Below are 12673 nucleotides of genomic sequence, written 5' to 3'. Positions count from 1 at the left end.
ATTTCAAAGCATAAAACTTTCAAAAATTCCGCCTTTGGGGAAACCTTGCATATAAAATTATTAATGAAGACATCGACTTCGTCCTCTTCGAGGAAATGGCTTCGTTAAGCGATCATTATGGCCATAGCGTCAAGCGCTCCGTTATTTATGAAATGTTTACGGGATTTTCTGCATTCAAGAAAGTCACAGAAAATAGAGGATTTCATCCCCGCAAAAAAACAAATATTCTGGAAAATGTGTTTATTTCTCACTGGCGGTGAGAATGCAACCAATTTTTTAAGGGGAGTTGTCACCTAACCCTAGTTCAGTTGCCTAGCAATCACAAGTCTACTGTAGCTTAGTGGGAGAGTATCCGTAGTAATCGGAAGGTCATATCTTGAACTCCTGTTTAAAGCCGTCGGGTTTTTCTTTTTCGAGTATTCCCGAGTGAGTCAGTGTTGATCAATGCATCTCTTTATACCTACAGATCTTTCCGATCAGTGATACACCGCTCAAAGTTGATGAAAAATTGTTAGGCGTTGCCCACGGTTTAGTTAAAATTCTTATAAAGACTAACCATTTCAGGTGTAATAAGGCATTTACAGAAGTCTTTTAGCAAATCTCCTTCCTGTCCGTTCTTTCCTCTTCGTTTAATTTAACCCAGAAAATAGTCATGATTCTAATGCTACAAATCACACCTGGCATATTTGATTTCCAAGCTTCGTGACCTCAGTCATCAAAATAAAAGATGTGCACAGGAATCCCATCTACTATTTGCTTGAAAGCGCTCATATTGGATATGCGATAAAAATGTGCATCCGTCGAACTCGGTATCGCGACAAGTTCCTTAACACTGTCTATCCTGTCGCTGAGGGGCCACAAGAAAGATTTCTGGCCCGAGTGCTTTGATCCGACTGGCTGCCCAAGTTAAGTTTTACGTGTAGCACATAGATGGGCATCAGTGTATGTGCTCTCTGGAAATTTTCAAATCATGAAATATTAGAAGTGTGCTCTTATCGTAAGGCATTCCATAGCTTTTCAAAATGTCAAGATAAGTAAAGGAATTTCCCCTGGCTCATGGCTACTTCGGTGGATTTGGGTTAACCTCGGATCCGCTGAACATTTTTTTGTTTGTGATCCTGCTGTTTGGACATGATTAAACCAACCTTTTTTCTTGCCTTTATCTGAACTTGAATCCGATCGCTTAATTTAAGGGGTTTGTTGGCAGTTTTGTGTTACATTTAACGTTATCGGCAAACGCTTCCAACATGAAAGGGAGAAGTGATCCTTGTACTTATCTGAATAACGTAAGCAATAAGGCCATTTACGAGTTCATGTACGCCTTCTCTTCAAAGCGAGTCTAAGTGCAAAGCAAAGAGTTTTTGTGATGGTAATTAGTTCTATTTTACATATGAATAAAAAGTAATTTTCATAAGAAAAACTTTGCACTTAGACTCGCTTTGAAGAGGAAGGAGACATGAACTCGGAAATCGCCTATTGTCTTTGAGAGACACCTGAATCTCAACGGGATACTTTTGGTAGGCGTAGGGGTTCTGAGAGGCCATCGTTGACCCAAGTACATCCCAACCCCCCCCCCCCCCCCCCTTACTCCTGGTGTGCATATATACTTATATACTTTTCTTTACTTATGTAATACTCACAACTATATTTACTCTGTAAACAGTCCCACTTGCTACCCGCCTAGATTAGCTATTTTCTGGTCAGCGTTGTTTTTATTAACTTGATATTAACTTAATAAACTTAACTTGATTAGAATACTCTTAATTTGAATTTATAACGTGATGTTTAGTAGACTTCATCATAAACATACGTCTTCAGTAGTAAAGGTTATTTTAATAGACCTTTTCCGATATATTAAAATTCAGCTTGATAGTGAGGCATGAGGACAAAGACAAAGGAAAGTGGATGGCATGTAAATATTTTTCACATTCATTGCAACGTGTTTCTATTACTGTCACTGCCTCATTATCAAGCTGAATATTTGATATTTCGAAAATGACTTATTTGGAAAATCCATATATCACATTTAGTGAGAGACTGGTAACTCTATTGAGAACACAGCCACTACGCAGTGACATCTGACTAGTTGATAAAGCAAACATTTTTCACAGCCAACTTTTCATCTAGCGTTCGTTTCAACTGACGAATCAATAAACTTTCCTTACGTTGGCTGTGTATATCAGATCGACCATCACAACAACCCAATCGGCATCCTTGCCTTTGAATTTACGATTATGGTTAATTTTTAATGTGTCTTTTCAATTTGACCAAAGTCGTCAGGGCTGTTTTCACAAAATGCCTAACGTTCCAAAATTCGTTGCTTGAAGTTGATCATTGTGGACGTGAGCTAAAATAACTGAAAGCTAACCATTTTAAAGTCGGTTCCTTTATACCTTACAAATTGAAAGCTGACAATTTTGGCGTTCCCACCCCAAAGCTCAACCTCGCTCCAGGATCTTATCGACTTTTCACATGCCTTGTTGAAAGCCGAGAATACCCTGGGGACGAGGTTGCCCAAAGCTCAAACAGGGTCGCGTGAGCCTTGCCGCCATCGCCACGTTGCCCGCGTGTCCGCCATTTTTAACAGGAGGTCTGACTGAACAATGATGATATCTAGTTTTCTTGGTTATTTTGTGCTAATTGTTAGTTAATCTTTTCCCCACAGTTGATCGTTATGATTATTTTTGCTCTAATTGTCGGCGCAATTTATTATCAACTCAAGAGAGATGAACACGGTATTCAAAACAGGTGACTGTCTATTTATCATGTTATTTATCATGTTATTTATCATGACGCAAAGAAAGTAGGGAAGACATTCCTTCATAAGTATTTCTTTAGTCATTTTAATGTGACTAGAGCTTATCATTACGTGTGGCTGTAAATTGCTCATGCAGCTATTTTTCATCATATTTTAAAAAATCTAAAAAATGTCTTGAAAGTTGTGAAAGTTTTCAACTCGTCTAATCCTTCCGCCATCTTAGCCTGTCCTGCATGGTCACGTGACAGGTACGTTCAATGTCGTAAAGCGCTCCGTTGTTTTTCGCCCGTTGAAGTTCGCCGGCTTTCCTAAACAGTTTCCTCTATTAACTCTGTATAAACTAGAACCGTTTGTTTCGGGGCTTAATGCTGATTTAGCAACAGAACGGGAACATCAGTTGACAACGGCGCGCGCAGAAAAATGTCCATATTATGTCAGATTAAAGTAGAGTTCAGAGTTTTCCGCGTTCACTCGCGTCGTCAAATGAGGTTCCCGTTCTGTTGCTAAATCAACCTCAGTATTAGGTGAATTACAACCAACCTCTAGGAACTCGGATAACAATGGGGAAATCTCTTTAATTGTCTGGTGATGTTTCACCGCATCGTAAGTTCATACCCACGATACTGACGTCATCATCATGTATCTGCTTCATGGTGGTATAGCCGTTCTAAAACGCTGGAAAACTTGACGCGGGCAAGTGATAATTTGTTTCGCTCGTCGCTGTGATTTGCTGAGAATATGGCGCGAAATGTTCAAAGGCTTTGAAGGAGAGGCTGAATTGATGTTATTTTACTTTACTCTTTTGTTCTCTTCTTTTTTTACCTTCAGGGTGGGTGTGTTCTTCTTCTTGGTGATGAACACGGTTTTTGGAAGTTTGTCTGCAGTTGAGTTATTCATCAAGGAAAGACCAACATTCATGTAAGTTGTTGAATATTCTTCTATTTTCTGTTATATAATAAGCTCAATCATGCGCTCGTTTTGATTGGTTCTCACCTATGATCTATTAGAGGATAGACGCATAGCCGACGTCATCATCAAAAATTTTTAGTTCTTTATTTTTTATAACAAATAGATTCCTTGTTGCCGTGCGTCTGTTAAGGAATGGGTCACAGAAAACGTCAAAATGTGATTGAATCAATTTAAGTAGTTGCAACGTGTTTCTATTAGCCGACAATTTTTTCACCTTTGCTCCCCCCTCAGCAGAACAGCAGGCCACGGTTGTTCGAAAGGTGGATAAGGCTATCCAGTGGATAAACACTAGCAAAGCCAATTATTACGTTATCCAGTGAATATTGATTCATCCAGTGGATAGCGTTATCCACCCTTCAGGGAACTGGCGCCAGAAGTTCACCTTCTACGCCTTTTCTTCATTCTTGGCGCAAGAAAGCTCTGTTACCATTTTTAACCTTGCCTTGTCTTTGCATTGCAGACACCAATCAGCGAGTGGATATTACAGAATCTCTGTGTATTTTTTGGCCAAAATCTTCTGTGACCTCATCCCCCTTCGTCTTGTACCTGCCACTATATTTTCAGTCATTGTTTACTTTATGACAGGTAATTGTTTTCGTTGTGCATGATGTGATTTCCTAAGTATTCGCTTACCCTCCCGAATCCCGTTTGTTCAATTATCCCAGATTGAAAATTAACCAAGGTGTTTATTTCTCTTCTCCGAAAGTTTGTTGAACATCGATATTCTTGAAAAACAAAAATAAAGAAATGAAACTTTCACCAAAAAAGTTTGAAAAATGAAACAAAATTTTACGCTAATGCTGGATTAAGAGATAGCGACTTTCATATGACCTTGAAAAATAAACGAAAAAACAGAATGTAAACAAAAATGCAAAAACGTTAGTTGTCTTATCGAACAAAAACAAACGAGCGCGAATTTTCATTGGCTTAGCGAACACGGATGCAAATAACGTCATCTCTCCATGGAACTCTCTAGAAAGTTTCGCTTTGACGTCATTTGAAATGCAGTAATGTGATTGGGCAATCGATCTGTTTACTGCCCATATTAGGAGTTCCCTTGGCGGGAATGAGGAGGTGGTTTTGTTTTAATCTTGCCAAACATTGGTCCTTGAAACAAATTGCGAACACTTTTTCAAGGTCATACGAAAATCGCTCTAAGTATTTCACTGGTGTTGCGCTCACTCGTGAAATATTTTTTAACACGAGAAGAGAAATTTCGTATCTCCAAGCGGCCATGTAATATTCTATTTATTATATAAACACCAATGAAATACTAAATCATTTCACGAAAGGCGCGTTTTTATATGTAACCATAGCAACAGTGATCTTTTCGCGTGTGAAGATATCCTGTTTTCGCGCGAAAGCTGGCGTTTATATAATAAAGTACTTTATCAATTGCGCTGCGAAGCCACATCTGTTAGGATCAGGGAAATTTTTTGGAGTTATGGAAGGGGTCATACGTTCGAATCCCAGTGAAGTTCTTTTTCAGTCCATTGCTCAAATTGTGATATTATTTTTCTAGTATATTCTCAGCACCAAATACCCCAAATTTTCTCAATTTTCTTGCAGGCCTAATCTCGTACCCAGAGCTCCCACGGTCATACGGAAGGGAGATTTGGTAAAGTTCGATCTCGAGCATGCTCAGTGCCAGCGAGGCACGAAATACGGGCTTTTCTATCACTGCGCATGTTCGTACTCTCTGTTGTGATTTTGCGTAATTTTGCGGAATAAACATGGATTTCGAGAGTATTCTTGAAGAGATTATTTTGGGTAGAGGACAAGGAAACCTTAAACTTAAGCCGAAACAGAAAGAAGCGCTACAGGGGATTGTTTTTGAACGGTCGGGATTGTTTAATTGTCGGAGAAACTGCATAATCACATAATCACTGCGCTTAGGCTTAATCAATAAACGAGTGCTGTTTTTTTCACACGATCTCGTGCAAAGTGTACTTAGCCAAACCGTAAATTGAAAGCTAAAATGTTAAAGAGGGTCTAGGGCTAATCACTGAAACGAACGCTTAGGCTTAATTAGTAGACGAGTGCTATTTTCTTCACACAATCTCGTGAAAAGTGTAGTTAACCAAACCGTAAATTGAAAGCGAAAATATTAAAGAGTGCTTAGACCTAATCACTGCAACCTGAAAAATCCCGCAAGGGAAATGGTCAAATAAATATTCGTCATGAAATTTACGTTTTTATGTATTCATATGTTTATTTATAAATCAGAGTGGAGTAGTGTTGGCGCTAAGCCATAACCTCTCGTTTCCCACTAATGTGGCCTTGAGTCAAAGCTATATTTTGTTTTTATTACGTTGTCCGTGTTTTTGACAGGGAACCCATGTTTTTCCTTCTTATTATTACATTAAGAATTTATATTATTATCATTATCATTTTACTTCAGGATTGATTTGTTTCATTGTTTTGCTGTCTTGCAGCGTGAGTAATGGCAATCAATACTTGTCCTCACAAGGAATTATTGTTGATCACTTGTGGTAAAATGAACTGGCACTGGCCGCCATGACTGTTGTCCTGATGACATTTGCTTATATAGCTCTTAGATTAACCAAAAAGGAAAAATGAAGAAGCTTTGGTCAATCGTAGTTCGCCACAAACGGATTCTTTTGGAATTTCTAAAAAGCAAACAAACAAATTGACACAAAAGTTTTAACCTTTTGACTACCAGGAATGATCAGCATGTAAATTCTCCTCACAATTTCAGTCAGACAGGTATTGAGAATGAAGTTAATTATCAGCTTAAGAGGTGTGATTCTGATATAACACCAAATTCTCATGACTACTCAACGAAGAAATTTATCGTACTAATTAGGAGAATGAACGTTTTCATCTTGGGAATTAAAGGTTAAGGTGTATTGCGTCCGTGGGGAGGTTAGAAAACTAGTTGATAGGCGACGTGCGAAAGAACAACTGAAAAACCAGACTGTCCTTTAAGGACCCAGATAAACCACCTTATAACCCTGCATTAATTGTCCTCAAAATTTCAATGAAATGTAAGTCAGACAGGTATTGAGAATTAGCGGGGGAACGTTGGTTCAAATCCCGCTCACGGCGAATTTTCTTTCAAACCTTTATTCAGTTAAAAATATGACTATTTGAGGTGTACGGGGTCATGGTTTCTTTCATATACTCTTCATACACAAATAAAATTAGCCTGTATCCCTTTTGGATCCTTCCCTGTCATCAAGTTGACTACGGTCGTGCATCATTAACTTGATCTCTAGTTGGGTTTCAAGTGGAGATGGAGGCTCCCCTACCTGGTCACCTCGAACGAAAAATCTCGCGATGGCTGTATTGCCAGCATGGTTGTCCTGGTGGTGTAGTGGTTATCACACCTGACTAGTAACGGGGGACGTGGGTTCAAATTCCACTCTCGGCGAATTTTCTTTCAAGCATTTATTCAGTTAATTTATCTGTAGGTTCGAATCCTTCCGAGGATTTTTTCATTTGTCCTTTCGCTCGTCACCAAGCAGCTAGTTTTCCAAATACTGAACTCAATTACACTTATTTTAAAAAGTTATTGACTTGGCAAACGTAAAGCAATTATTAGCATTTAGTCTTTAAAAATACCACAATAGTAGAAGGTGTACCCTTACTTTATACTAACGACTTTGTTTTAACATTCGCCAAACTCAAATTTCCCAAAATGTTTTACGAAACGGATTGCTTGAACCAACAATGGTTTAAAAAACACGCACATTGAATTAGTTGGAAACTTTAATAAATAAAATGAAACGCAGAAAACTCACCAAAGGTAAGCTCTTGATTTTACGTTTAAAATAAACTTGTCCAACGGTATGCTCATTGCGGGGTTTTGTTCCGCTTCTTCGAAGGGTGGTCTGCCACGATAGTAAATTTTCCGGCCCGTTTAGAGCAAATAGCTTTATTTTTGTCAACCTGCAAGCAATTTCTTGATTTTACTCCTCGGTTTTTCTCAAGGTGGATTTCGCTATTAGCCGTCAGCAAAACCACACAGTTTTTGTCAACTGGATAGTGATTATTTATCCACTGGGTGGGGCACTCTTCCTTTGATCAACTGAAGCGAAGTGAAGACAATAGGGAGCTTAAGATCTACGACGACGACGTCGACGAAAACGCCACAAAACAATGATATCATTGGTTAAAAGAGCTTAGATAATCGTGCTGCACGTGCAGCACGGATTTAGCTCATATTTTTGCGGTTCTCTGCGTGACGACGACGTGAAATCACTAAATTTTAGGTTTTGACGACAACGTGAGCATGTAACAGAGAATGCTTCATTACCTATTTTCAGTCAGAAACCGCTCGTACCAATTTATTTTTAGGATACTTCGCCCACACTTTACGAAGTTAACGAGATGGAATAATCGTGAAAGACTTTTACTAGAGCGAAGTTCTATTTTGAGGTGACGTTTTCGTCGCCGTCGCCGTCGTAGATCTTAAGGTCCCTAATGATGGCGCGGACGACGCGAGGCCGCGTGGCTGCATCAAATTTTACTAGTCCGCTGCGTATGCTCATCTCCTTTGTCAACGAGGAAGAAGCCTCCAGTAACTCTTTAAGCTGTTCCTCGTGTCTTCAAAGTTTCTCCCGTAGATTACACGTTAAACCAAAACCAAGTGGTCAAACTCTTTTCTCTTAAGGGTAGTCTGTTTTTATTTTAGCGGGCTTGTGATCTCAAATAAAATTGAACGTAATCTTCTTTACTTCTTTACTAAATTCTTTAGGGGTATTCATGACACTGCAGATAAACACAAGTTTTTAAAATGCGAATGTTTTAATTATATTTATCCTGCCAGCGATGGAGAGGTCTCTTTGGGACCACATATTGAATGTTTTCTTTAAAGATCCTAATTTGTCAAAAAAAATTTCTCTTCAGACACTTCTAGATCATATGGAAAATGCGCGCCAAGCGCGTAAACTGGCTCGGCGCTCAATTGGAGATCATGTATGGTGTCTTTTCGGTTACGCATAGAGCCAAGCCATAACATTTCAGATTTTGTTTGATTTAATTTTAGACCAGAGCATTTTTCAAAAAGCGATAATAAATCAAATAACCTTGACAGTGACTGGACATCAGAAAGAAGTACAGTTGTGTCATCTGCATATTGCGAAAGTTTGACCTCATTATGTTCATCTATTGGAATACCTTTTATTTCTTTTGAGCGTCTGATACGTTGTGCGAGCAACTCAATAGCAATAACGAATAATGTGCCGGAAAGTGGGCAACCTTGACGCACCCCGCGTTCTAGATGAAAATGTTTTGAGGCGTATCCGTTATTCAGAACACAACTAGAGATATCTGTATAAAACACTTTTATCCATTATCGGAGGTCAAGACCGAAAGTAAACGTTTCGAGGCATCTATGAATAAAATTCCACTCAATCGAGTCAAACGCTTTCTCAAAATCCAAAAACACGGCTACCCCTGGAATACTCTTCGCTTTAGTGAAATGCATTATATCTGCTATTAACCTAATACTTTCTCCAATGAACCTTCCTTTAACATATCCAGATTGACAGGGATGAATTAAGTTCGGCAATATCTTCTCAAAGCGCAAAATAATGGTCTTCGTCGCTATTTTATTGTCTACATTCAGTAAAGATACAGGCCGCCAGTTTTTTAAATATTCGGCATTCTTCTTCTTCTTCGGAAGTAAGGAAATAATCCCTTGACGTTCAGAGACAGAGTTCCGTTTCGAAAGGCGCAATTAAAGCTACTTACCATAAATGAATCGAGCAAGTTCCAAAAATAGCGATAGAATTCAGGCGTTAGCCCGTCCATGCCAGGAGTTTTGTTGTTTTCCATAGCTTTTAATGCAAGCTCACACTCCTGAACCGACATGACACCTTCGCACGTTTTCGCGATTTCTTCTGATAATGCATTTTCTGTTTCAAAGAACTCACTGAAAGTTGGGCAGTTAGGGTCGGACTCCATATTTCTTGATGTGTAAATCTCTTCGAAAAAGCGTTCTTGTTCCTCCAGGATATCCTTCGGGTTTGTGATTCTGTCACCTTCATTAAATTAACTAAGGACGTTATATGTTTCTTTTTTTGGTTCCTTTTTTCCAAGTTATAAAAGTATTTATTATTCCTCTCACGATGCTCGTACCAACGCGCTCTACTGCGCACGATTGTTTCTCGTGTTTTAATACCCGCAATTTTGGTAAGCTTGAATTTTATTCTCTCCAGCTCAGTCTTAAGAGAATCGCTGTATGACGCCTGGAGTTTGGTTTGCAATCTCATCATTTTTGACAAAAGAATTGATTCTTCGTCACGTTTTCGTTTAGCTTTCTTCATTGAAAAAGCTAAAAGCACGAATTTCCATTTTAATCATTTCCCAGTACAGCCCTTTGTCGTTGACTTGTTCATGCTTTTTTGCAAACATTGGAAGTTTAAATGTTAACAGTTCCACGTAATTAGCATCTGACAGCAAGGAGTTGTTAAACTTCCAAAACCCTGGCCCTCGAGGGAATTCATTTTCGTTGAAAGACATGGAGAGAGCGACGGCGGAGTGATCTGAATAAATGGCTGGAAGTATTTTGCAATCCTTTACGTGATCTTTTTGCTGCTTTGAAATAAAGAAGTAGTCAAGTCTACACTGTATTTTCATTGACGGGTTAGCCCATGTAAAGCCTGGTTGATCTGAATTCTTGAAATGCCAGGAATCAAGTAAATTATGTGTTTTGATTAACGACTGAAGCTCGTCGAGAGAGGCTTTTTTGCTGTCTATCGGTCTACCGCCTTTTTTGTCTGCAGTGCTAATTTTACAGTCAAAATCACCTCCCAGCACCAAGTTGTCATTGGCGTAAAAGATTAGAAATTCTTTTGAAACTTCCCTGAGGAAAACAACTTGTTGGGTTGTATCATTTGGTGCGTAAATGTTTACTAAAACCACTTTCGTACCATCAATAATAGTCTCTGCTAAAATACATCTGCCAGAATTATCCGCATTAATTTTTTGGAAGTCAACGTCAAGACGTGGTTTGAATAAAATCATGACTCCTCTACTATGAGAGGAGCCATGACTGGACACGATTTTGCCTCCCCATTCTGTTTCCCATCTTTTGATGGATTCCGGCGAGGAATAAGTTTCTTGCAAGAAAATTGTATCCGATTGCTGCTGGTGCAACCAACGAAAAACTTGCCTTCGCTTTCTCGAACTGTTTAACCCTCTAACGTTAAGTGATAACAGTTTATACATTTGATTTCTAATAACAGGATAGACGGGGTATCCAAGAAATAATGAAAATATATATATTTTTAAATTATGTTCACAGTGCGGTTGATATTTGTGACCAGGCTTGATTCTTATTACCTCGTTAGCATCGAAAAGTTGATCAACGTAACAGGAGAGAAAGCTAAAACGAAAGCACATGCGGAAACACATACAGAAGCTTTGTATGGCGTTTTGACTGGGTATAGAAAGTGAAAAGCTGCAGCTCTCAAGTAGGTGGTTCCGTAGAAAAAATAAATAAATAAATAAAATTAGCTGTATTTTAGCTTTCATTTTAGCTTAATTGTCCATTAAACGCCCATAGAAAGAAAATTGAGATGTTTCTTCACCACGGTAAAGAGCACCGTCGATGATCAACTTTTCGACGTTGAAGTATGCATTTTTCTTCTCGCGCTTGGCCGCCTTTAGTATCGGATATAACAACTTTCTTACCTCGTCAACCTCTTTAGGAAAATCGTCACATATTCCCATTCCGGTACCTCTTGGGAGATTTTTGATGCAGGATTTAATAAAAAAAATTATCTTGAAAATCCGTCAGCCTAACTATGATCGGTCGTGGTTTAAGACTTTGCCCATTTGATTGTGAATGGCGCGACCTAATTCTGTGAGTTCTGTCAAAACGAATGTTTTTTTCGTCGCATGGAAGGATCTTTAGCTTCGCACGCATGAATTCTCTTAGGGCGAGTTCAGAGTCATTGTTTGTTTCGTTTTCACGTTCCTTTATTCCAAAGAACTTCAAGTTTCCTCTACGACTGTGACATTTGAGCTTAACAGTACTTCTGCCTTTCATAAAGCCGGCTTGTTCCTCGGCAATTATTTCTTTTGCTTGGTGTTTCAGGCCGTTCAAAATGACTCTGAGAAGAACCTTGCTTGGATGGCTGATTAAGCTTAAGGTACGGTAATTTTTGCACAGTTTGAGATCACCTTTCTTGGGGAGTGTAATAACAAGAGATCTTGTCCAGTTTTGTGGCCATTTAACACTTTTTCATATTTGGTTACAGATGTTTAGAAGAACTGTCGTCATATGCTGGCCGCCCGCTTGAATCAATTCTCCTGGGATGTTGTTAACGCCTGGTGACTTCCCTTTCTTCAACATTTTTACAGCTTCTTCAATTTCCGATCTCAATATAAGGTCTTCTGAGTCGTCGCTTTGGCTTTCTGGTGTGTCTAAGACTCTGGCGTCGCCCTGCAGCTCGTAGGTGTACAGTTCTGAGCAGTACTCGGTCCACCTTTCTAAGATTTTACTTCTCTCAATGATGGTTTCACCTTTCTTATCTTTGATGGTGTTGACTTTGCTTTGCTTTGGCTTTGTTAACGTTTTAACAGTATCATAAGCTTTCTTGCTATTGTTCTTCATCAAGTTGGTTTCGATGTCTTCACACTGTTTTTGAATCCACTTTTCTTTCGCTTTAACCATTTCTTTCTTTACAAGTTTGTTCATCTTGCTGTATTCTTTCTTGGCTTGAAGACAACTTTTCTTTTTCTGTTTAAGATCCCTTCTTTTATCACACAGACTTAGCACTTCGGATGTTACCCAGGCTTTCTTCTTTCATGTCTTTTTTCCTAGAATCTCATCAGCTGTCTCAATAGTTGCTTTCTCAAATGTCTCAATATTACTTTCTAGATCTGAATCATTGTCAAAAAGAAGCAAAGGGCCGAATTTTCCGCCGATAGATGCTCTAAACTGGTCAGCTACAAGGGGGTCCTGAAGTTTTT

General features: G+C 38.9%; 2 protein-coding genes across 2 annotated transcripts in view; one reads left to right on the top strand and one right to left on the bottom strand.

Annotated features, from left to right (window-relative positions):
- LOC137989576 (broad substrate specificity ATP-binding cassette transporter ABCG2-like) overlaps window positions 1-5982 on the top strand; it is a 461764-nt gene extending 455782 nt beyond the window's left edge. The window contains exons 11-14 of the mRNA XM_068835358.1: window positions 2666-2748; window positions 3587-3676; window positions 4188-4312; window positions 5954-5982. Of these exons, the coding sequence (XP_068691459.1) occupies window positions 2666-2748; window positions 3587-3676; window positions 4188-4312; window positions 5954-5982 (327 nt within the window). The remainder of the gene's footprint in view (window positions 1-2665; window positions 2749-3586; window positions 3677-4187; window positions 4313-5953) is intronic.
- A 5960-nt stretch (window positions 5983-11942) lies between these two features.
- Window positions 11943-12398, bottom strand: LOC137989575 (uncharacterized). Its single transcript, XM_068835357.1, has one exon. It carries the CDS (start codon window positions 12396-12398, stop codon window positions 11943-11945), a length of 456 nt encoding a protein of 151 aa, XP_068691458.1.
- Between the last annotated feature and the right edge of the window lie 275 nt (window positions 12399-12673).

The sequence above is a fragment of the Montipora foliosa genome, unplaced genomic scaffold, assembly GCF_036669935.1.
Source record: "Montipora foliosa isolate CH-2021 unplaced genomic scaffold, ASM3666993v2 scaffold_467, whole genome shotgun sequence".
Classification (NCBI taxonomy): Eukaryota; Metazoa; Cnidaria; class Anthozoa; order Scleractinia; family Acroporidae; genus Montipora; species Montipora foliosa.
The sequence above is the reverse complement of the archived record's forward strand: the minus strand, read 5'-3'. Positions and strand labels throughout refer to the sequence as shown.

What these genes read in the sequence shown, in the direction of transcription:
- LOC137989575 (XM_068835357.1), bottom strand. Translation starts at nt 12,398, where the DNA reads ATGAACAAACTTGTAAAGAAAGAAATGGTTAAAGCGAAAGAAAAGTGG.